This window comes from Ostrea edulis, chromosome 2 (genome assembly GCF_947568905.1).
Source record: "Ostrea edulis chromosome 2, xbOstEdul1.1, whole genome shotgun sequence".
Taxonomy (NCBI): Eukaryota; Metazoa; Mollusca; class Bivalvia; order Ostreida; family Ostreidae; genus Ostrea; species Ostrea edulis.
The window spans coordinates 9852975-9880335 of NC_079165.1; the positions used below are offsets into that span (position 1 = coordinate 9852975).

Genomic DNA, 27361 nt, shown 5'->3' on the forward strand with positions numbered 1-27361 from the left:
TACGGACACTGGACACTCCGTGGTCACCCTTTGCATGGTGACAGTTTCATATTTGCTATTTTATACTAAATCACGTGTCTGCTGAACATCGTCGCTCAATATTTACTTTCAGTCTTAATGTTTTAACCATTTCATGATGATGGATACAGAACTAAGCCACACAAACTTTCTCCTTTTAGTAAAGTAAAGCTCAATGGCAATAATGTGTCGTTACCACATATTACATAGCTCATACAACAGATGATGAGTCACAGGGGACATCACAGTACTACAATCGCTATGTTATGTCATCATTCTTTTTGTCGTAATGATGCAAACACTCAGTCACTTAGGATTATTTTCATCTAAATATTTTCTTTAAAAAATCAATTGGCCGAGTAGAAAGTAATCTTTGTCATTCAGATAAAGGTATAAAGAACAAAACCAACCCTGCATTTATTTCAGTGGAGACACAGCATCATCCTACATGAAAGCCATATAGCATAGGCAAAGCATAATTGTCTATCTAGCAGTCTCCTACTCACAAAACTTCATTATATTTGCCAGTATGTACTTCTCTGAAGCTACATTATCAAGCTCGTCTAAAATAATGTCTTCTGTTCACACATCTACCTTATTCTTTGTTAAGCAAAAGATGAAATATTGATGGCTCTGCAGTAAGCAAAAACTATTCTTACTAATTACCAAATGGACAGTCTGAACAGGCCTACACACGAGTCAGGAGTCGATAGCTTTCAACAATATCTACGGAAAATGGCAGCAAAACTTTAAAATGGGCCAAGTCTGACTCTGATTTTTCTTCCATGGGCCCTTTCATACCTCGCAGATTCCTTCCACTCTATTTGGTCTCCATTATAGGAGAGTTCTTCCATCTCACAGAACAAATCGTGAGCCTTGTGTTCTTCATCTTCATCCTCCCCCAACAAGAACTGAACTCGCTGGGCCGGGTTGGTAACTACAACAGAAGACAGATCACTGATGAACAACCCACCTTACTGAGAATATTACACAAAATTCTAACAACAGTCTCATCTTTCTATATCCACATTCTACTGGGGACATGTTTATCATCTTTCTATATCCACATTCTACTGGGGACATGTTTATCATCTTTCTCTATCCATATTTTCTACTGGGGACATGTTTATCATCTTTCTCTATCCACATTCTACTGGGGACATGTTTATCATCTTTCTATATCCACATTCTACTGGGGGACATGTTTATCATCTTTCTATATCCACATTCTACTGGGGACATGTTTATCATCTTTCTATATCCACATTCTACTGGGGACATGTTTATCATCTTTCTCTATCCATATTTTCTACTGGGGACATGTTTATCATCTTTCTATATCCACATTCTACTGGGGACATGTTTATCATCTTTCTATATCCACATTCTACTGGGGACATGTTTATCATCTTTCTATATCCACATTCTACTGGGGACATGTTTATCATCTTTCTCTATCCACATTCTACTGGGGACATGTTTATCATCTTTCTATATCCACATTCTACTGGGGACATGTTTATCATCTTTCTATATCCACATTCTACTGGGGACATGTTTATCATCTTTCTACATCCACATTCTACTGGGGACGTTTATCAACATAAACACGTATAGTCTATCAACCAGCCTATCAATGAGCCTATAAAAGAGCAGCGGTCTGCAATCAACGCACATTCTTTCCTCCCCAGTCTCCATCACCGTACCCATATATTGGTTCTGTTATCAACAAATTACACATCAATGCAACTTTTCCAAAGGAAGCACGTCACAAATACATTAACAACAATCAGTCATACATTCATTTTCCTTTCAGATTTTTTTTGTCTTGGATAGCCTGAAAATATTGTTGATTTGCTAAAAATGCGACAAACTCATTCATACATGTCCAACTCAAATTATTCTCTCTTTTTTTTTCTTTTTTTTTTTTGCTTTGATGTAAAAAGTTGAGGTGACATCTTGTCACTGACTATTGACTTGTTCAAATGTATTGTATGCATATTAGTATACCTGTATTCCTGGCAGATTATGAAAAATAATTTTAATGTGTCATTTTTGTGTTGCACTAACTAAGCTTCACTCATTAAAATCACAAGTCACAGTACACAGCAAATCAACACGTTTTTGAGGAACAGCTGTGATTGGTTAAGCTCAGTTGTCCAGTGGTAAAACACTGACAATCTATAGGTCAGGGCAGTCTGTGACTGCATGGTTAAAAGTCTGGCGGACTGACATACATTTGTTTTAGTCAGTCCGATGGAACTGGTTAATTTCCTAAAGCATCATTTTGGAAAATATACTTACACACATTTGGCATGTTTCGATCTGTAAATATTAGACGAATCTGGTTCGTAAATATAAATCCCACATTTAAGTGTTACAATATTGTCTGAGGCATATTGAGTTAAATTTCATTTTAATAACATTAACGAAATATGTTTAATTATTTCTGGAAAACTGTTGGACTGGTAAATTTTTCTGCAGACTGGTTGAAATTATACCCCATGAGTCCGCCTGAACTGGTGACATAAAAAGTTAGCTTCAAGCCATTGGAGTCCTGTAGGAGTTTTAAGATCATTCTCCCTGTGGTTTTACACCAAAATGGCAATATTATTGCTTGATGAGGTAATTCTTTTTAAAAAGTTTCCAAAACCAAAAGCTTATCATATTTTACACTTTCCCTTCCAGCAAATACTTCCGAGTGTGTTACACCAGTTTTTATGAGGAATGTTTATATATAAATATTTCTGAGGTATATTACAACAGTTTATGTTATATATAAATATTTCTGAGGTATGTTACATCAGCTTATGTTATATACAAGAGGCTCATGGGCCACATCGCCCACCTGAGTCACCTTGGACCATATCCCCCCCCCCCCCCCCCCCCCCCCCCCCCCCCCCCCGGGTCATGGTTTTAACTAATTTGAATCTGCACTGAGTCAGGAAGCTTTTATGTAAATTTCAGCTTTCCTGGCCCAGTGGTTCTTGAGAAGAAGATTTTTTTAAAGACCCCACTCTATTTTTGCGATTATCTCACATTTGAAGGGGCATGACCCTTCATTTGAACAAACTTTAAAGTTCACTAAAGGATACATTTTGCCAAGTTTGGTTGAAATTGGCCCAGTGGTTCTTGAGTAGAAGTTGAAATGTGAAAAGTTTACAGATAAACAGACGGACGACGGACAACAAGTGATCAGAAAGGCACAATGGAGCTTTCAGCTCAGGTGAGCTAATAATATTTCTGAGGTTAAGTTAGCTATCACAATCCTCTGTTTACCGTCTTGGAAGACCTCTGGCTGGCTGCTTTGCGTTTTGTCCCCTTCCACTCTCCGGTGTTTGCTGCGTTGTTTGTGACGTCGATGTTTTCTTTTTGGCACATGTAACCCAATGTAGACTGCATCAGCAGATCTGTGATCTACAGAGAGAGAACACAATCAATGTTATAGTCGTACAACTGTCAGAGGACAACAGAGCTTGCCTGGTCAGTTACTGTGATCTACAGAGAGAGAACACAATCAATGTTATAGTCAGACAACTGTCAGAGGACAACAGAGCTTGCCCGGTCAGTTACTGTGATCTACAGAGAGAGAACACAATCAATGTTATAGTCAGACAACTGTCAGAGGACAACAGAGCTTGCCCGGTCAGTTAAAGTTCATAAAGAGCAATGCATTGTTTCAGTTTAATGCAAGGAGATTCCCAGGATGAACTTAAATTATCAAAAACTTCAAGGTTCACGTAAATCAGCATGACATTATACACTTTGTTTTTTAAATGTACTAAGGAAGGGAACTGTATGCTACAAAATATATAATCTAGTTTATATACCATAAAGAGAGAAGAGTGTTAAGTTAAAAATAAAATTTTAATTAGATGCTGTCATACGACATTAATACCCACAGGCAAGTGTTTGCCATTAAATATACCCTCCGTCGTACTTGTGTAACTAGCAAAGAAGCCACAATAGTTACCACATAACATACCCTACACCATATTCTTGCTGCATTTTTGTCAAGATGCATAGAGTTTTCTCATTCTGTTGAGCAATTGCCCTGGGGTCATCCCAAACCCTATTTAAAACAACTGTGACAATTGAGGCCCTGGCCCCTACATCATATATATTCCTAATAAATATTCCTGCTGGACATATCAAGATGCATTGAGTATTCTGACAGGTGCCCCAGTGTCATCACAACACCCATCAATTTTCAATTGTTCAAATGTCTTTAAAATGGTTGAGATTCCTACCCCTAAAGCAAATAGATTCTTGTTGCACATGAAACAATGCACCGAGCACCAGGTTTTCATTCATAATTTTGCTCCTCAAGGTATCTGATTCATGAATGGTCATATGCATCTTCATTAGATGCAACAGCATTCATAGCAGTTTGAATCATGAAAGGTGAAGATAACAAACAGTGATCAATCTCATAACTCCTATAAGCAATACAAAATAGAGAGTTGGGTAAACATGGACCCCTGGACATACCAGAGGTGGGATCAGGTGCCTAGGAGGAGTAAGCATGTATAGCAGTTTTATTCATGTAGGGTGAATAATTCCTTGGGAATTGACCATTTAAAAACATACAGTGTATATGTACTATGAAACTAGCTGGATCATTCTTCTGGAAAGAACAAGTAAAGTGCAGCATCAGAAACATGCAGTGTTCATTGTGAACTTTTCTTGGCTATATTTACAGCATCTGTACATGGATGCTAGGAGTATGAAACTTAAGCTCTCTGGACTTCTTTGTTCTGATGAGCTGTACAAATACTTTGCCACCTGTACACACTGCACATTGTGCTGATGAGCTGTACAAATACTGTGCCACCTGTACACACTGCACATTGTGCTGATGAGCTGTACAAATACTGTGCCACCTGTACACACTGCACATTGTGCTGATGAACTGTACACTGTGCCACCTGTACACACTGCACATTGTGCTGATGAACTGTACACTGTGCCACCTATACACACTGCACATTGTGCTGATGGGCTGTACAAATACTGTGCCACTTGTACTACACAATAAAGATAATTTCTAATAAAAGCAGTTATCCATTGCAATGCTATTAAGAAAAGTTGTGCTAGACCGAAATATTTACTAAATATCAAGACAATAAAAGATTTGCTTTTGTCAAATTAACAAATATGGGGGAAACATGCCGATCGAGACTAAAATGTCCTTTTTTTGTGCAGAACGATCCATTCTTAATACTACCATAGGATTATCAAATTATTTACTATTTCAATAACTTTTGAATGTAATACAACATTAATAACTAAAGTTTGCAGTATTAGCCACAGGATTCATTATCTATGTAGAAATCTCTGACATGCTAATAGTAATGAAGTAGTAGGGAAATCTACACATAGGAATACGAATGCCTGTAAATTATAATAAAAATACTATCTCGCTAACTTCTTTAAACATGTACATATAACTTTAAAAGGGTGTAAATATTATTCTGTGCCCATGCACCCACTCATCCCCCTAAAAAAAGAATAAGAGGCCATGAAATTAATCATCTTGTTCTTTGGCCCACCTGCATCTATTCAAATGGTGCTGCATGGCTAAATTTCTTGCTGTTAAAAATAGTTTTTTAAAAAATCCCGATGCATTGGGGAGGGGGGGGGGATTTCTGGAAAAAATTCTTTTTGGATTCTAATTTTAGAATTTTTAATACTTAGTCTCAGAAATGTTTGAAAGGCTACACCGATAAATGTAAAGCATTTACTTTGTGATACGTATAGATCTATTAAAGTTACATGTTGTCCAGATGCCTCCCTCCCGCATCAAATATTGGAAAAACTGGCCTGAGAACCAGATTTACTTAATTTTTTATGGCCTGATTATGTACTAAACAGGTCTGACAAAATCATATATCACACACAAGATGACAATAATGACTTTAGGGGAATTCATTTGCTGCAGTTAATATAATTATTGATTAATATCGCATATGTTTACAATGTAAATACAAGCTGTTTTCACATGCATACATGGTATATGTCTAATAAATGTGCATGTAGGTAAAAAAAAAACAAACCTAACACATCAATATCTGCCCTTGGATTCGTTGCCTTTTGATGAATACTAGATTTGTTTGTAAGCATATTTAAATCACTTATGATTATATAATACCAGGACTATAATTTGCTTAACCTTATCATTTAACCTTGTAGCTTTGCTAATTGTACCCTCTATCATATACACCCCCTCAATCACAGACAATGGTATTCAGCTGCATGTCTCTCACATGTCACATTTACATGAAAACATCCACATATAAAATTACCCACAATGCCTGCATGGCTGTGCACCAGTCTTTTTGCAAGGTAAAACAGATGGTAATTGTCCCACTTGTTGACATAAAGTGCACAAAAATGGGAACAAGAGCATTCAATACAATTATCTGCTAGTCAGGTTGAAGTGTCTGAGATGTTGGGAGCCGACATAATGTTTCTAGCTGAACATCACAATGAGTTTGTACTCTTTAAAACTTGTCTCAGCTGTCTGAGTTACGTTTATTGTTTTGAGTTTTCATGTACATTAGTTTTTAGCTTGTGTGTTTTTCAAAAAAAAAATTTTTTCTTCCGTGATATTGTATATGTGGAGCAGTCGCTTTATCATCAGTTTTGTCATGAGCAATTAAGATACAATAACCTTAAACTTTCCTCTACCTTGAATTACCTTGAACACTTTCCACCTGTCCTTCACACCCTACCAGATTTCCTTCCCAAACAAACAAATTTGAAGGCAATTTGCATTCTGAATGTCTTAACAAATCCACTTACTTCTAATGTCGGAATCATCCAAAACATGGGAAGCTACAGAAATCAGTCCCTGGTCCCTCAATGGTTGCTGCTGGTTGTCCATGGTAATGAAGGCAGTCACTGAGGATTTCCCTCCACACGAGATCTGATATTGCTTCAGATGATATTAACACCCACAAATTTATTCTCTATCTTCCCACTATCACAGAATGAATTGCTGGATCTAATGAGGTTAATTTGATCAGTCTTTCAATGTTTTAATTCCAGCATCCTGTCAAATAGGTGTATGTCCTCTGATGATGAAAAAAAATTATGGATTGAGATGTTTCAATACTGGGTCCTTTTCCCTGAAGCACTGGTTCAATGATTTTTTGGTCAAGTGAAAAACAAATGAATTATCCTCCAATCCCTGAATCGTCTGTCTGACACCCTGTTAAAAGCCTATCGTCCAAACACGCCTTTTCTCATGTGGAATTTTTTTCCATCTGGAAAATAAAATAAAACAATAAGTCACACTTGATCTATGTTAATGACAAGGTTGTGTCTATGTAAATTATGAACATAAATAGACTGAACCTAATCCTCAATTTAGATTTCAACCTTATTGAAATGTGGGACTGGAGGGGAAAGGTTAGAGAAACATATATGTGTTTAACAGGTAATTCATTGCCAGATAAATCATAATCCTTAGATTTACTTTGCTTATATAGCAATATGTGAGTCTCATAAACTTTGTTACCCCTATTATGATCCTCCCTTCCCTGGGGACCAATGTCAACAAATCTTGTATATAAGTACCATATGTCATAAAGCTTTCACCACTTTTCTTTAAAAGGCCTCGCATCATTTCCCCCCACTTTTAATTATCTCCCATTTTAAGGACCTTCATAAAAAACACACCAAATAACGAAGAAAAATATCTGAGCCCCCCTTCATCCAAAGATGGTTTCAAAACTTAACAAATCTTTATTCACATAATATCCAGGTTCCAAACTGGTGTAGTGACCTTGACCTTCAGTTACTCTCCCTCTCAACACCTGACAGACAGAGGACAGAGCCAAACCATCTTTTATATTTGCTAGGCCAGGAATAAAAATTGGCGAGTTCAGAGTGTGCACACATAACCTCATTAACGAATGAAATATGTAATTAATTATCCTACCGCATTATGTTAGTTCCAAAAACCTAGATGTCTCTGTTCATACGTTTGGCTCCCCACACAGAGGAAGACATAGGTGTCTTCATGCAAGAATGCCCTATTCATTACTGACACAAATCAATTGTTAAAGCTTTTAAAGAATATATATATTTCTCAAAGTATATGGATCATAATGAAAGATGCCTTTAAAATTGTTCACACAAATCTGAATGAATTGATCAATTGATAAACGATCAAATAATTTGTTTTCTTTTGAATATATATATTCTTAATGACACATTTCTATAGGTGATTGTCTGATCTAGTCTGGTGTAGTTTAAATTGATTGACAATTTCAATTATTAAAATTCAAAGTAATTTGTAGTAAGGTTATTAAGTGCATGAATTTTGCATTTCACATGATTTTTTTTGTACATGTACAAGTCAATCAATTAAGACTATAAACATTGCAAGTTCAAGTATCCATCAACCACCAAATATAATTAAGTAACATGTCAGTTACATGTATATAAGCAAGCGACTCGTCATCAACTGATTTGTCAACAGACAATCCAGTGTGCAAGCTGACCAGTATTATAGGTATATACCTAAAAACTTTTGTATGTCCACATGTAGCAGCAGATCTGTCTCTCTGGGAAAATATTCAAACTGTCCCAATATTTTACCAGAGAGCTACAAGACCTGCAGCTAGTCCACATGCCTCCAAATGATGGGATGGATGTTTAATTACTGGTTAGCACCTTCCTGTGAATAAATCACCTGAACACTCCTTCAATTCCATGAATAAATGAAATAAATGGTCCACATGTATTTATGGTCTTATTCACAGTTTATTAACAGTCTCAATTTATTGTCTATTGAGTGTGCTTACATATGAATACAACCAAAGTGAATTTAATAAACTTAATCTTCTTTGTTATGCATTAAATTAACAAGAGGCCCATGGGCCACATCGCTCACCTGAGTCACCTTGGCCCATATCTGAAGACTTTCCATATATATTTGCATGTAAAACCTTGGTCCCTATTATGGCCCAAACTACCCTTTGCAAACTTGAAAATCTACACATGTCAGAAAGCTTTCATGTAAATGTCAACTTCTTTGGCCCAATGGTTCTTTTAAAGCTTTTTTCTATATTTGTATGTAAAACTTTGACCCCCCCCCCTCCACTTGTGGCCCCATCTTACCCCCCGGGGACCATGATTTGAACAAACTTGAATCTGCACTATGTCAGAAAGTTTTCATGTAAAAATCAGCTTTTCTGGCTCAGTGGTTTTTGAGAAGAAGATTTTTCCTATATATTTGTATGTAAAACTTTGATCCCCTATTGTGGCCCCATCCAACCCCCGGAGCCCATGATTTGAACAAACTTGAATCTGCATTATGTCAGGAAGCTTTCATGTAAATCTCAGTTTTTCTGGCTTAGTGGTTTTTGAGAAGAAGATTTTTAAAGTTTTTCCCTATATATTTGTGTGTAAAACTTTGATCCCCCCCTTGGGGCCCCATCCAACCCCCGGGGCCCATGATTTGAACAAACTTGAATCTGCATTATGTCAGGAAGCTTTCATGTAAATCTCAGCTTTTCTGGCTTAGTGGTTCTTGAGAAGAAGATTTTTAAAGTTTTTCCCTATATATTTGTGTGTAAAACTTTGATCCCCCCCTTGGGGCCCCATCTTATCCCCGGGGGCCATGATTTGAACAAACTTGAATCTGCACTATGTCAGAAAGTTTTCATGTAAAAATCAGCTTTTCTGGCTTAGTGGTTCTTGAGAAGAAGATTTTTAAAGATTTTTCCTATATATTTGTATGTAAAACTTTGATCCCCTATTGTGGCCCCATCCAACCCCAGGGGCCCATGATTTGAACAAACTTGAATCTGCATTATGTCAGGAAGCTTTCATGTAAATCTCAGCTTTTCTGGCTTAGTGGTTCTTGAGAAGAAGATTTTTAAAGTTTCTCCCTATATATTTGTATGTAAAACTTTGATCCCCCCTTGTGGCCCCATCCTACCACCAGGGGCCATGATTTGAACAAACTTGAATCTGCAATATGTCAGGAAGCTTTCAGGTAAATTTCAGCTCTTCTGGCCCAGTGGTTCTTGAGAAGAAGATTTTTAAATGACCCCACCCTATTTTTGCATTTTTGTGATTATCTCCCCTTTGAAAGGGACATGGCCCTTCATTTGAACAAACTTGAAAGCCCTTCACCCAAGGATGCTTTTGGCTAAGTTAGGTTGAAATTGGCCAAGTGGTTCTGGAGAAGAAGTCGAAAATGTGAAAAGTTTACAGACAGATGGACAGACAGACAGATAGACGGACGCCGGACAAAATGTGATCAGAATAGCTCACTTGAACCTTCGGTTCAGGTGAGCTAATAAAAGGACACCCCACTTATGTCATCCCTCCAAAACAGGAAATCATCCTATGTGTACCACATTCTCAATCATAACAGGAAATCATCCTATGTGTACCACATTCTCAATCATAACATGGAATCATTCTATGTTCCAGATTCTCAAACACCAATTCAAGACCTTAAATTTGACCAAGAAATCAGTAAGTAGTTTTTAACTCTTAATTGCTTACAATGTACAAATGTCTATGTAACAAGTATGAGGATGCATGAAAAAGTAAAAACCTACATGGATTGTTAATGTGGAACACTTGCTGCATTGAAGTGTGTTCAGTTACTGACTATGACCTTCACCTACACCCTTTTGACCTAAAAATCAACTGGCAGCTCTCCCTTTCCTCTAACATCTCTGTAACAATTATAAAGATTCACTGTGACCTTGACCATTAATGGAAACCATTCAAGCTTTAGCTTAATTTTCCTACCTTGGCTTTCAGCACTGTAGAAAGTATGACACAATATCTCCCAACAGCAAGCTTTGTCAGGTGTCAACAAAATTTGACAGATCTAAGCTCACATAGACAAAGATGTAGTTATAATGTGTACACATTGGTTGTAAGGAGATAAGTGTTCAAACTAAATAACAGAGACCTCTAATGATCTATACTGTGAATGGTGTTGGAACTTGACCTGTCACTATCTGTCCACTACTGTCCATCCTAACACTAAACAGCAGAAGCTCAGCTGAGTGAATTAAATGTTACCCTTGTGTATAGATCTACAATGTACAAGACTATAAGGTCAAAGACCACTGGACCCTGGGACCCTGTATCGCCGGGGAAAACACACAAAGATTAACAGACACTTAATTCTGTCCTAGCACATACAACACACAAACTTGTCTGGTCCTAGCACATACAACACACAAGCTTGTCTGGTCCTAGCACATACAACACACAAACTTGTCTGGTCCTAGCACATACAACACACAAACTTGTCTGGTCCTAGCACATACAACACACAAACTTGTCTGGTCCTAGCACATACAACACACAAGCTTGTCTGGTCCTAGCACATACAACACACAAACTTGTCTGGTCCTAGCACATACAACACACAAACTTGTCTGGTCCTAGCACATACAACACACAAACTTGTCTGGTCCTAGCACATACAACACACAAACTTGTCTGGTCCTAGTACATACAACACAAACTTGTCTGGTCCTATGTCCCCCCTTGAACCTTGTCCCTCTAAGGTCCATCAATTTTTGTTCATTTTCACCTCTGTGTATTCTGTGTGTACCCCATAACTGCAGCATACACGTACATACAGCATGCACTGACATATCATGTTTATATACATTGATGTATATCTTTTTTTTTTAAATATACGTACAAGATATCTCAATTTAATCCACAATTTATGTAAATTTCAGCAACATTAGCACATGTACGTCATTCAGGTAAACAGGGTACGAGTACTTTTCCTAGAAAAAGCACGAGAACCACCAAGTGCATGTATAATTTACAATAATCAGTTAATTTCAAAACGATTGATAAAAATCCAACCCACTCTGATTAAACTCAAGATTTTTTATCCCCTCCAGTAATGTTTAGTGACAGTACCGGAGCGGATCAAAGATCTGATTTTAATTCGATTGAATTCCACCATTCTATTTCATGACTCCAGAACTGATCAGCATTCATCCGACGGCCAGGCTACCTGTTACCTTGTCTACTCCAAAGATAGCTCGTGTAACTTTGAATTCCACGCCAATGTTTGTACAAGTGAAAGAAATCCATAAAGATTTCCCCGGCAAAGTTTACAACACTGATCATAGACAGCTGTACTGTATTCCATCCATAATTATACATTTATCATGTTTTATTGCATTTATTCAAAGTCATGAATGAAAATTGAACCATGCTTTTTTCTGGCTATAAACCCGTATCACAGAAATCAAGTCGAATTGTGTTACTAAGAGGAGACTATTAGCACGTACCATGTTCCAAGGTCATCTAACTTTCTGGTGGTTTTAAATTCCCACTTCAATGGAGTTTAATAATCCAAATTGTAATACAAATCCAAACATCAAAATACAGGAGGTCACTTAGCCACTTTATTACAAACAGCTCTATTTGTTTTTAATTAACTGGTGCATCCACAAACCTGGACCTAAAGGCATATCTCTGCAGATTCTTCCAAATACAAACATCACGTATATACTCAACTACCCCAAATTAAAGTGTCACACTTCACATTGTATCGTGAACAATCACAATTAAAGGTACATATTAAAAAACAATTCCAAACGAAGGACAGATGAGATACCTGTGAGGAGCTACATGTTGATAGAGAGAACTATATAACGAGTAATTCAATCAAAATATAAACTTACCCCCTGAAAACAATCAAAGCTGTTAAAGACTGAAAAAGGATGAAAATACCATTCTAATTACCTTTGTCTAAATGAACAGATTAATCCTCACAGCAGTGTTTAAGTATTCCGGACACAAACACCTTCTTACGGTGTATCCCAGTAGCAGAATGAAGCTGCCATTAAATGCCCTACACAAGCAGAAGCTGAGAATCAATAAAAAAAAGTAAACATCTCTTTCTTGACTAGGATGGTCAATGTTCCATGTCAGCCTGCAATAATTTTCAATAAAATCTGAGAAGGAGTGATTTAATAGGGTCCTTTATATAGGCCCGTGTTCCAGTCACCCATTCACTGAGGGTTCACGATGAACTGGAATCTGAACCCAACGTCATCAGAGATTGTCGAGACTTTTTGACGTAGGTAATTCAGTATCGGGTCAACGCATTCTTGGTTAATCTCTCTGTGTGGTCCATCACTGAACTTTGTTAGTCACTCATTCTCAGTGCTTCTCCAAACATTAGTACTTTAATTTGACCTCCAGGTGTATAAGCATATCCTACCTGTATCACGGAGGATTTTAGGAACTAGCTGGCCATTAACAGATATGAATATTTCATAATATTGTAAAGAATGTGCTCAGAAAAAATAAAAATATATATATATATATAAAAGATATTAATATTTTTCAAATTTTGAGCATAACGTACAAAATGTCAGGACTGCAAAATTACAAGCTAGCTAGAATACAGCAAATTAAAGTTCAATTCATTTCAAAGTTCCACAAATGAATGTACAAGTTAATTACGTACATGATGTAACATATTTCCAATTTTATCGCACAGCAACAGAATGTTTGAGTGTTACAGGTTACACGTTCACAGTGAACAATTGGTCATAGAAAACTCTCTCTACACCAGTAGCATTCACTAGAGATATAATAATACCTGTAATGTGTGACTGTCGTCAGGTTCTGCATGTTAAGACCTACCTGTTACCAGCACGGGATGCTGAGGACATAATAAACCACTACATTGTTCTGTAAGGTAATTATACGTGAACACTATTTATATGCAGACTTTCCCCAAGTCTTCACCTTGTTTACAAGTCATCTGCAATAATAATAGAAAAGAAACTCTATTGCAGCTCCTGCCTCTGAAACCTCAAGGTTGGCATTGCTGCTGACACTTTGTAGCCATACAAACTCAATAGAGAAGACAAAATATCACCGCTTGGTTCACTTCTGATCAACTTGCAGACTAAGCCACCAGAAGTCCAGGCACTGAAGATCCTGCATATTACAACTGTCTTCCCTACCTCCAGACAATGAACTGGAGCATGTCTCCTATAATACTTACAACTGTCTCCCCCACCTCCAGACAATGAACTGGATTGTGTCTCCTATGATACTTACAACTGTCTCCCCCACCTCCAGACAATGAACTGGATCATGTCTCCTATAATACTTACAACTGTCTTCCCTACCTCCAGACAATGAACTGGAGCATGTCTCCTATAATACTTACAACTGTCTCCCCCACCTCCAGACAATGAACTGGATCATGTCCTATAATACTTACAACTGTCTTCCCTACCTCCAGACAATGAACTGGAGCATGTCTCCTATAATACTTACAACTGAGTCTCCCCCACCTCCAGACAATGAACTGGATCATGTCCTATAATACTTACACTGTCTCCCCCACCTCCAGACAATGAACTGGAGCATGTCTCCTATGATACTTACAACTGTCTCCCCCACCTCCAGACAATGAACTGGATCATGTCTCCTATAACACTTAATTACAACTGTCTGCCCCACCTCCAGACAATGAACTGGATTGTGTCCTATGATACTTACAACTGTCCCCCCCACCTCCAGACAATGAACTGGATTATGTCTCCTATAATAATTACAACTGTCTTCCCTACCTCCAGACAATGAACTGGAGCATGTCTCCTATAATACTTACAACTGTCTCCCCCACCTCCAGACAATGAACTGGATCATGTCCTATAATACTTACAACTGTCTTCCCTACCTCCAGACAATGAACTGGAGCATATTTCCTATAATACTTACAACTGAGTCTCCCCCACCTCCAGACAATGAACTGGATCATGTCCTATAATACTTACAACTGTCTTCCCTACCTCCAGACAATGAACTGGAGCATGTCTCCTATAATACTTACAACTGTCTTCCCTACCTCCAGACAATGAACTGGAGCATGTCTCCTATAATACTTACAACTGTCTCCCCCACCTCCAGACAATGAACTGGAGCATGTCTCCTATAATACTTACAACTGTCTCCCCCACCTCCAGACAATGAACTGGATTGTGTCCTATGATACTTACAAATGTCTGCCCCACCTCCAGACAATGAACTGGAGCATGTCTCCTATAATACTTACAACTGTCTCCCCCACCTCCAGACAATGAACTGGATCATGTCTCCTATAACACTTAATTACAACTGTCTGTCCCACCTCCAGACAATGAACTGGATCATGTCCTATAATACTTACAACTGTCTTCCCTACCTCCAGACAATGAACTGGAGCATGTCTCCTATAATACTTACAACTGTCTCCCCCACCTCCAGACAATGAACTGGATCATGTCTCCTATAACACTTAATTACAACTGTCTGTCCCAGCTCCAGACAATGAACTGGATCATGTCCTATAATACTTACAACTGTCTTCCTTACCTCCAGACAATGAACTGGAGCATGTAATACTTACAACTGTCTCCCCCACCTCCAGACAATGAACTGGATCATGTCTCCTATAACACTTAATTACAACTGTCTGCCCCACCTCCAGACAATGAACTGGATCATGTCCTATAATACTTACAACTGTCTTCCCCACCTCCAGACAATGAACTGGATCATGTCTCCTATAACACTTAATTACAACTGTCTGTCCCACCTCCAGACAATGAACTGGATTGTGTCCTATAATACTTACAACTGTCTTCCCCACCTCCAGACAATGAACTGGAGCATGTCTCCTATAACACTTAATTACAACTGTCTCCACCACCTCCAGACAATGAACTGGATTGTGTCCTATGATACTTACAACTGTCTCCCCCACCTCCAGACAATGAACTGGATTGTGTCCTATGATACTTACAACTGTCTCCCCCACCTCCAGACAATGAACTGGATTGTGTCCTATGATACTTACAACTGTCTGCCCCACCTCCTGAGAATAAACTGGATCATGTGCCTTCTCCATTGATTGTTATGTTCGAAAAAAAATGAGTTAGATAAAGTGTCAAAAACTTTCAAATACCTGTTAAACTGGGCATACACAGTAATACTCAAAATCCACTACCATAAAATTTCCTTCCAACATCAAATAATTTACATATGTATACAGGTGAATTGAACTAAAAAAAACAAGAAATTTGAAGATTTCTAAATGCAAACACTTTTCTATATCTTAACACAAAATTCTTCCTTTTCCATGGAGAAACAGGAATTTCCTTGTTTTATCAAAAAACTGTAACCTCAACGACAATCGACTAACGTTTCAATGAATTTATGTGCCGCAAAGTTTATTAAACAAAATGTAGCTGGGTATCCCCTTATCATGTGTTTGATAGTTTGGGTGTCTAATGGTAATAGAACTAGCTGGTATAACTACACTAATACATTTAAAGGAATTTCATTTATTTCTAACATTTTCACAGAAAGCTTAATTTCTTACATTTATCTGACTATTTGTATAAATGATTCAATCATTTATAACACAAACATTACACTTAGAAAACAATTCACTAAAAATCTAATTTAAGAGTGAAAAGTGAGAAAAAGGATTGTGGCCCGAGTCATAGGGGGATAAGAGCTCTGTGATATAGGATTGTGGCCCGAGTCATAGGGGGATAAGAGCTCTGTGATATAGGATTGTGGCCCGAGTCATAGGGGGATAAGAGCTCTGTGATATAGGATTGTGGCCCGAGTCATAGGGGGATAAGAGCTCTGTGATATACCATAAATACGGGCTAAGCCCCTGTGGCCTGAGTGGTAGGTATAGACTTAAATTCGTTTATGTGCTTGGCTCATCAGCCAACAGGGCAAAGCGACCATTCCAAGGGGCTGACTGATCACCTCAGAACACCAGGGGCCCAGCCGCCCAGGTCTGCATTAATGCTCAACTCTTGATGAAGTTTGTAATTAATCCTAATCAAAATTGTGTGAAAGACAAGAATGGCTTGGGTGTTTGTAGTAGATCAATTAACAAAAACTACCCATTCCCTGACACTATGATGAATTTTTTTAACCATACCTATAAAAGTATTAAAGTTTGCTGTGCAATCTGAAACTACCCAGAGGTAATCCCATTACATCACGTGAAGAGAAACTGATCAGAGCATGACCATTTGTATAGCCTTAACAACTCCAAAAAGCCAACTCAAGAAACACATACTTTAAGATGGTAATGACTACTGAGTACATTATGTAATGGAATAATTATCTGAGTGTCCCATTTTTACATAATCAGTCAACAAATTTCCTTGTTTACAAACGAGTCTATACAAAAACACCCTATGATGCCTGATGATATAATTGTGCTTTTTTTTTGTCAACTAGCATTTCGTCAATTCTTGAAATTGGACCCCTATGAGTTACAACTAAGAAAAAAACATTATCCTATCCCAGTTTCAGACGATACCCCTCTCTTTACAAAACACTGGAAGTCACGACAAAAATCAGTACATGGCTTGCTGACGTAACAACTTCCTCTTGCTTTTTATATCTTTCATTACAAGGGTCTTAACAATGTTAATAAATTGTAAGCTATTTTCTATCGAAGTGTAATTGTGTGCAGAGATCTGAAAAGTTCATATTCAAAAGCCAGCATCGATCTGAAATCATGACCAAGAGCAGCCGTTTTTGATTGATGAAATATGTGTGGCCTTGGTTCCAACTCCTGGTCTTTACTTTCTCTAATTAATGTCTTGTATAAAGGAAGCAATCTTGTATACATGCATCACAAATCAAACAATGGGGTAAAAAAATCAGAACACTACAATCATATCAATGTTGGTAATGAGGATATTTTAATATTAGGATGAATACTGAGCCGACTGAAGGGTCACTCATCTCTAATACTATCACTGAAATTCATTAGTCCTGTAAGCTTAATGGGATATGTGTAAATCTAAGTTGTCAATTTACCTCAAAAATTGATTTCAAATAAAACTGGATTTGCTGACTTGTAAATGATTTAAAATCTTTTTTAACAGAAACACATATAAACATTTGTCTTCAAAGGATAATAATTTTAACGACTACATATTTTTTGCTTCCTGAATGAAAATTATTCTCTTTGAAGACTATAATTTCAGTAACTATAATTTCTGCTTCCTGGATGGAGAATGATCACTTATTCTCATTTGTAAATAAATAAGCAGGTTTTCGACATAGTTAAAATCATCAATTTGGCAGATACTACAGGTATATCCTTTTCAATGAATTAATTATTTCAATGCTCTTCAGACATATGCATGTAAAACGAGATAGAAATTTGTCTACCTTAGATAATAGCAGGCAATTCTAAAGCAACAGAGATCTAAACAACCCGATCAACATATCATTTGAAATGTTGTACACATGTACTCCCATATTGAAAAGTGCAGCAGTTTTCCCTGATCAAAAATATATAAGTAGTTCTGGACAGATGTAGGTAGAGTTACACAAAAAGACCAGTCTTCATGTTCAACCAATATCCCAAGTCCATGAATACAATCAAAACGTGACAATTTTTTTTCATTGCATCAGACAGTTAACAAAGAGCATCGTATTGCAAACATTTGACACCATGATCAATGAACTGCAGATTATAAAAGTCTGTCCTCTAAATTCACCTTTAAAAAACGTGTTTGCTGATTAAGACTTGATGATCCAAGATATAAAGAAATTACACAATATATATTTTGACAAAACTTTCTACCATATCTCTAGATCATACAGCTGTATAGAACATGAACATTTCCATACCCTGTGATGTTTTATTTTCTTTTTATGATGACGTTAAACGTCCATTTTCTGTGGAGGATCCATACCCTTTTTACAAATAGAAAGGTTTTTTATGGAGTTTGGCAATCAGTGTTGATGAGTAATGTGAAGTACTATGTAAATACTAAGGCACCCCTACAAGAAATACTTCTGTGTGTAATATCAGCAGAAAATTCTAATGCCCAGATTTAATACAGATATCAATTGAAAACAGGATAAACATGAAGGTATTAGAATTACCAATACAAGTAAAAAAAAATTGTGTCACAAAACATCATGAAAAAATTTTGAAATGCATCTAGCATAACCTGATCAAACCTGGATGTTAAGGATAGGTAGGGAGACTGATCACATGACTGAAGTATATTTGATATAAGAAACTCAATGTCATAATATTGGCTGTCTTCGGTTTACTTGCTATAACATCATAGACTATTTATATCTCATAGTAAGCTATATGACATCATAGTTCTTGGTGACACTGTGATGTCACAGTCATACCTGGCTCCCAAACCCGAGTAAAGAAGGAAATTTCTGAGGTGTGTTTTGGGGGATTATTAATTTCTTTCTCTTTTTTTTCTCAAATGTCTCCACCAATTTTCCTTCAAATTAAAGCCAGTTGTTTTATGTAAAACAAAATCTCATTGGATAATTCATGAAACTGAAGTAACTATATATACTGCTCTATAAGGGAGTCTCGCCAATCGAGAAGCTGATTAGATACCTTAGCAGACAACTATAAACAAAAAAAGAAATATGTTAAATCTCTAGTAATCAGCTACAACACAATAAAGTGCATGACCTTTACCCACAAACAATTTTTGTTAGAAATGATTGGCCCCCATTCAAGTTTCTTTTCCTGAAATTCAAGTCCTGAAACAGCTGTGTTTTCATCATTTCAACAGCATTCTGCTTTTTTGTGATTTGTGAGCATCTGTGATTTGAACCTGATGTATACAGACTGAATAAATCAAGCTGTACACTTAATAAACCTGCTAAAATCATCATTACGTACAATATTTACATAAATTTGTGCAACACAATCAATGTAACAATACTAGAGGCATGATGGTTTTGTTAACCTCTGCAGGAGTTGGCACCATGCATGGATTCCAAGTACATGCACACTAAGCATGAAAATCTATATGTGGTACCACTGGCATCCACAGATCATCAGAGGAAGGTCATTATAAAACAGGTGGCACCGGGCATCCATGGCTCAAGTAGGTCATTGTACATCAGAGGAAAGTCAGCACAGGGCACTCAGTCATTTTACCAGAGGAAGATTACTATTTAGTTGTTTTTTTTCTATGTTGTTTAAGTCCCATGCAAGAATGTTTCCCTCAATTATTGTATATCCCTTACACACCCTTAGCATATACAACAGCCAAAAATTGAGATTGTGACCCCCTGTGCTGGGCCCATTGATTGATTGAATATTATTTTACTCATATGGAGACGTCATCACTGCTGGTGAAGGGCTGCAAAAATTTTAGGCCTATGCTCGACGCTTACAGTCTTTGAGAAGGGAGGGATCTTTATCGTGCCACACCTGCTGTGACACAGGACCTCAGTTTTTGTGGTCTCATCCGAAGGACCGCCCCATTTAATCGCCTCTTATGACAAGCAAGGAGGTACTGAGGACCTCCCCACGGGATGTGCTGGGCCCAAGGGGAGGCTATCATAGCATATTTAGAATGAATTGTAAGAGAAAGTTGTATTCTATCGCTTGTCAAAATGACAAAGTTCTGCCTTTATTCTGGGAAAAGTGGAGATAACAAACAGTGATCAATCTTATAACTCCTATATTAAAGCAATACAAAATAGAGAGTTGGGCAAACACGGACCCCTGGATATGCCAGAGGTGTGATCAGATGCCTAGGAGGAGTAAGGATCCCCTGTCGGCCGGTCATACCAGCCATGAGCCCTGTATCTTGATCTGGTAAATGGAGTTATCCGTAGTCAAAATCAGTGTGCCAATAACGGCTTAACGATCAGCATGAAACACGTCAGACAGCATTTGACCCAATGATAGGTTGTATTGGCAAACTAGATCGTTATAACGACCATAGAATTTGCGAAATGCTGATTTTAAACGAGGCTGTTTGAACCCCTGCACCATCAACTTGTTTGTCAGTAGCCTGCTTCGATTTAAAAACTGACCATATGCAGAACAAGCTCTTGCATATCGAACCAGTTGAGAGATGTAAACACCATATGCAGGTGATAATGGAATTTTGCTACATAAATATGAGAAGTTGACAATGTAGAAGTTGAAATCATCCTGTTTGTCATACAGTTGAGTAGCTGAAGAACTGTAGCTCTCCAAAAAAAATTATGTTGACAGACTCTCCGGTCTGTCAACATAATTTTTTTCGGAGAGCTACAGTTCTGCAGCTAACAGTTGAGTAGTCAGTTTGCTATTAATATCTATTCTCCATAAAATATCTAAGTATGAAGCAGAAGTGGACGACTCTGTGGTGTTTTTTATTTCGAGTTCACTGGGATATATTGAATTGACATATGAATGAAAATTATTATTGTTAATAGATAATACATCGTCAATATATCTAAATGTCGAATTGAAGGTCACAGCAAGAGATTGTTTCTTCTCGCGTAGAAGTTTTTGAATAAATTCTGCTTCATAGGAATAGAAAAACAGGTCAGCTAACATAGGAGCACATTTCATGCCCATGTGGATTCCAACAGACTGTTGGAATACCTGATCACCAAAGACCACGAAGATATTGTCAATGAGGAACTCCAGCATATTTTTTATTTCAACTTCAAAGTACTTGTGCGTGGAATCGGAGTGGCGTTTAACAAAGTAATATTTTTGGATAACTGATCACTAGTTCATTGTCTAATTTAATAGATCCTCAGCAAACATAGGAGTTTCATGAAAGCATTTTCCAGTATTTCCATACCCTTCAAAATTGGACCAGTATAGGTTCCTCTTAATAGGTATGCACACAGTCTAGGCATCAAAAGAAAATTCAACAGAAGCAAATACAAGAAAGTCTTTCACAAATTCTTGTCAGAGTGACCCCTGAGCGGTGACTTTAAGATACTAGAGGACCAATTCCGATGCAGAGAGTGTATTATACAGTGGTTCATAAAACATGTTAGATGTGGTGCTGAGATTGAGAAGTGAACACTGGGTCCTTCCAGTTGCAAAGCTAGCACACCAACCCCTGAGTTCCCATCATCAGTTAAATGTACTCTTAATGTACTAGTATCACACGATGACACAGATCTCCTGATAAGAGCAGGCTGGTCACACAACTACCATGTGTACATTCTGATGTACTATCAATGTAAGTGCTTCAGACAATGTCACATGTTTCATAGTGCAAAGAGGCATCGATTAAAATTGACTAATAGTAAGTAATGTTCATTTCACGGGACAAATTCATTCAAAACATGACATTCATGTTAGTAAAACACAATTCAAATCCAGTTTCATCACTTAAATTTTTTATATAAAACAGATTTTGTGTATTTTTCACATTATTTTTAAAACACCTACAGGAATACTAAACATATAAAAATCGAAATCAACGTTTATGTTATTTCATTTATAAGGATCATATATCTATAATTGATCCATGGTCAAAGTTGTTGAAATACAAAATTATGTAGGTGATATTTGCCAGTGGAAAGCTTACTGTCTCTTTTGAAAAATTTATTCCCAATTTAGTGAACATTACAAAATATTTTATCTTTCAAGTTGTATGATTTACTGATATGATGATCCTGCAAATCATTTGATCATTTAAACATTGTAAACATCTCAGCCCTGTAACATTTGATACCAAACAATCTGAAAGATACGATCACTCAAAACGAGGTCATTGACGCAGCATGTACATAATAGGTAGTTGTAGGGGACACACGACCCACGAGGAGAACAAATTGTTTACATACAGTAAAAGGTACATCCATTCTATGTATCTATTTGAGAGAGACAGGTAGAAAATACATCATTCAAACGAAAAATTCGATCACGAGGAAAAAATAAATCAGATGAAATACGGCAAAATGCACACCTGCTGTCCCGCTAGAGGATAGCAATAGTAACAAACACATTAATGTACACGAGACAACGTTTTATATGATACCCCTGTCAGGAGGTGTTCCTTGAAAACTGACACCAAGTCTATCCATTATTCTTCTGTTTCACATCCTTCATTAAATGGCTAAAAAGACAAATTAACATCAAAATGAACCAGCAAAGAAAACAACACACCTTTACTCAGTCGCCAGGGAACCAAATAAACATGCAAAACAATTAATTTATCTCGTAATATACTTGAGAGATGCAATTATTTCTGTAAATGAACATGAACTTTTCACATCCTACAGGACAAACAGAATCAGTCTTCTTTCAATTGACATTTCAATGTTGGAATTTTTCATAGCAATTTCAAGGCAAGCTAGGACAAAAAAGAGCAAAATTTGTATTGTCAGTGAGACAATAATTTTCAAGCAATAAAACATTCATAATTAAATTCCATGCTTTCAAAATTTAACCATTTTGTTCTTTTGAGTTATGAAATTTAAATGCACCATTATCAGATTTGTCTTTCTGCTGTTACATAATGTGCATTCATTTTATTACTTATCACTAAAAAATTCTGTTAATATCTTGTTTTGTTTGTTACCAGTTGTAGGTGAAGTACTACAAATTTAGATCCATTTGATGAAGAAGCTGCAGACCTCTAGCTCTCCGGGAAAATGATCGAACAGACACAACCCTATTAGTGAAGGAAACTACCTATGTTTAAGTCTTAATAGGTTTCATGTAGCCATGGCACAAGCAGGACTCAATCTCACAACATCCCAGTCATGAAGCTAATGCTCTACCACTGAGATACCATGACTTATGTTAACAGTTTATAGTTTCTCATTTTCTTTCACTTCAGAAGAACTGTTTCCACATCATTTTTAGTTGTGGCTCAACTTCCCAAGGATTTCATACTCTTTCATTCATGCATACTGATCTTGATCAATAACAGTCAGGTCACTGTTGAGGGAAGGGGGTGTGACATCAAACACAATTTTTCCCCTGTGATGTATTTTTTTTTGGAGAAAATGGATAGTATTTTTTCCTGTTGGAATTGTGGTCAAATTTTAGTCCACATAGGGCAATGCAGGTTTTTGAAATATACATGTTAATATTTAAATGATTCCATAAAGTTTATCATTTGTGTGTTTAATTACCTTTCCTAACTATGTAAAGTGTACTTTCCAAACAGAAAAAAAGGAGGGAAAAAACACACACACAGAGAGTACTTAAAGTAATTCCACCCTCCTGTGATGTCATAAGATTTTGCAAAATCAATGAATATTTATGCATGATAGGAACATAAATTTTGCTGGAGTCTTTTCGGATCATAAGTTATTGTAAAAAAAAAAATCTTGATAAGCATAAAAAATTTGAAAGTCTAAGTTATATGTGAATAATCAATGAAATATTTCAAAAAATTTAATCCAAGGGCAATAACTTTGTTTTCATTGATATCTATGTATCAAAACCATCATACAATAGATTTCCTGTATTTTCCCCAGTTTTCAGTTTCAGCAACCAAATGTATTAAACTTATGAAATTATATTTAATAATCTAAAGAAAATTATTAATGAACAATTGATCTATATAATGAAAAGACTTGATTCATCTTTAGTTTTGCAAGAAATGTACAAAAAAAAAGGAAAATGGGCAGTTCAAATCACAATTGACCAGTATTGACCACTTGGATAGCATTGACCGGGATGGTTAAAACCACTGGTTAAAACCGGGGGCGGTTTTAACTGCCCAACTTAAAACCGCCCAACCCTGCTCGCTACAAGCTTTTAGAAAGTTACCTCCTTTTGAAGAATTCCGAATTTTTTTGACAAAATTGGGACATGTTTGAAAGTTTCCTAACTGTAGTGTATTTATTGTTTTACCAACATGATGCATCTAGAGTATTCTTTTAATCAATGCAAGAAAATAGTTCAAGCGATTAAAGAGTTTTAAACTCTATACCCAAAAGCTTTGAAAAGAAATACCACTTACCCTAAAAACTAATAAATAAATTTGATCAACTTGACTAAATTCAGTTTACAATGTTGCTATTTTAATATGTTTTGCAAATTTATTCACAGTTTGTACAGAAATATTTTAAAACAGAGATGTTTGTTTGTAGTTAGTGTCCTTCAGAACATTCACTAAGTTATCAATATGGTAATACATGTACTATGTGTATTTCCAGCTCCTTTACTATGTATATCCAGTTCCTTAAAATCCTTAAGTACACTAAAGATCTTGACCTTATGTTCTTACATGGGGTAAAAGAATTGATCTAAACAGTCACATGTACTTATAATCCCATTTCAAGATAATTTGGGTCATGTGACCTAGTCATGACAAACCATACACCTAACATATATCAAGGTATAACCACTCTAGGCTTTATAGTATTTAAGTTAGGAGTATGACAGGGTCAGGTAATTCCTAAATGAGGTCACCATGACCTGATTTTAGATCGAAACACACCTTTCCCCTGAGATGCATCAACTGACATATTTCGATGTTCTAGATCTTATAGTATCTAATTTATAAGCGAGATACAGTAAAGTTAATGGAGGCTACGTCATAGAGGGCATACAAAGAGAGTTCCTAGTGATATATTTTCAGCAGAATGAAGTTTGACAAATTTTTAGGTTAATTGATTGTGCCCCTTTTCCACGTTTGTAGTCCTTGATTCTGTCATTCATCTTATAGGGACCATGATCAAAAATAAAAGAATTTCAGTGATAACATTTCTCTTTTGTGGTGATTTTAAATACCTGTTCTTAAGGTACACAATCCTTGACTTTCTTACAAGTATATAATTATACTTAATTGCAAACCAACTCTTGGTAACAGGCAACAGGATTTGTAACAATATGGTGTGCATGTGAACTGAATCAACTCCTTATACACGGCTAATCCTGAGTTAATAAATGGGCTTTCACAATTTCAAACTTATTTATCAATTAACAAGAGTATATTTATTAAACAGACATAAAATCAATTATAGTACTGTACATACCACATGATTCCCTGTAACATCTTTCTAAAGTCTGCTGAAGATTGTCAATGCGATGCACAGATTAATTCACTAACATTAATAATCAACATAAAAATTAATTTATGTGAGTAAACTCTGAAAGTTGTTACAACATAAACTAAAATAAACAATGTTATAATGATTGACTGAACAGTCTTTATACCAAATTAGCATGGCATATGACACCATTCCTTTTTTAAGGGGGGGGGGGGGGATAAATGTAAAGTTTTTATTGACTAATTGACCAAGAGTTGTAACATTATTCAGTCCTTGTTACGGGATTTCCTCTTGACAGCTCACTTTGCTTGAGTCTCTTTTGAGTAAAACTCATGTCTTGTCACACACCTCGCTTTGACCCAAGGTCCAACATCTTTGGGAGATATCACATGACCATCTCATGGCAATTGTAGAGGAACCATAACTCTGATTAACTGTATGCCTGTCATTCTCAATGCTGTGAAATTTTTCTTGAGCCAAAAATTAATGAAATAAACATGTTTTTGATGACCCAAGCAGAAGTGTATGATAATTTTTGAACCATGAATGTAACTTTTAATCCAAGATTTAAAGACAAAACAGTCACCACCTTCCTCAAATGTTTCTCAGAATTCAGATAAGCCTCATTTGGTCGAGTTGGTGTCTATCAGAGGACACTCCTACCTATTGGAAATGATGTAAAACTGCACACTATCATGTGTACATTTCAAGTTTAGCAAGCTAAAGTTCAGATCTTTCTGAGTGTATATATTTATACACCTCTGCCATCAAAAATTGTAACAACATGACCCCAGAAAAATCAAGCAGATATCCTTGGGCTTGGATTTAGTAAGTTCATGTCGTACTGATTCGGTCATGATGGACATGGTAGACCAATCCTTTCATGGCACAAGTGCCCTTTAAACATCTCGGCAACAGACAGCTGATAAAAGGTGGAACTTGAAAGTACATTAACAGCTGATTTAAGCAATGCGCCCTTTTTCAATTCTAAAGTGAAAACTAAAACAATTTCACAAATTATAAGAGTACTGACTACACTTTTAAGAATTAACTCACATTAAAATGTTTAAGTTGAAACTTCATTGTGAAGAAATAAAATCAACACCACGTGCAAATCCGGTAATACTGAATGCACACGACAACAACAGCTGCAAGAATGAATGGAAATGGTCTAACCTAATCATGAAGTCCACGAATTATAGCATAGTCATCATACAAAAATAAACTAAATGGTAGTCAATAAAACTTCTTTACGGATCACCAAGTGATTTGGGTGTAAAACAGCTGTAAAATAGCGATTTTTGTGTTCGAATAATCAATTGCTTGACGCAAAAGGTGACCTATGAATACCAAAATATTGTCCTTTGCACTCGTGTCCCTGAAACGTGTGCTGTTTAAGCTAAACATCTTCACTTACCCTGTTGACATTGCAGTTGTCCTCAGTGTTGGCTCTGCTTCTATTCTGTATTCACAGTCGGTTGCTAAATTTCTTTACTTCCGGTCACCTCGTTAGGTTTATTTACGTCATAAACTATTCGAG

The 27361-nt window shown here is 36.6% G+C and overlaps 1 protein-coding gene across 8 annotated transcripts in view; it reads right to left on the bottom strand.

Annotated features, from left to right (window-relative positions):
- The window catches only part of LOC125682295 (sodium bicarbonate cotransporter 3-like), a 54901-nt gene extending 27540 nt beyond the window's left edge, over window positions 1–27361 (bottom strand). For 2 of the 8 annotated variants that reach the window (XM_056156052.1, XM_056156046.1), the window contains exons 1-5: window positions 12775–13203; window positions 6823–7286; window positions 3298–3435; window positions 2323–2343; window positions 820–955 (exon numbers count right to left, since the gene is read on the bottom strand). In XM_056156052.1, the coding sequence (XP_056012027.1) occupies window positions 820–955; window positions 2323–2343; window positions 3298–3435; window positions 6823–6904 (377 nt within the window). In that variant the 5' untranslated portion in view covers window positions 6905–7286; window positions 12775–13203. Of the gene's footprint in view, window positions 1–819; window positions 956–2322; window positions 2344–3297; window positions 3436–6822; window positions 7287–12317; window positions 12506–12774; window positions 13279–27238 lie in introns of those variants that run through there. The other 6 variants (XM_056156054.1, XM_056156049.1, XM_056156047.1 and 3 more) reach the window with 5 other exon arrangements.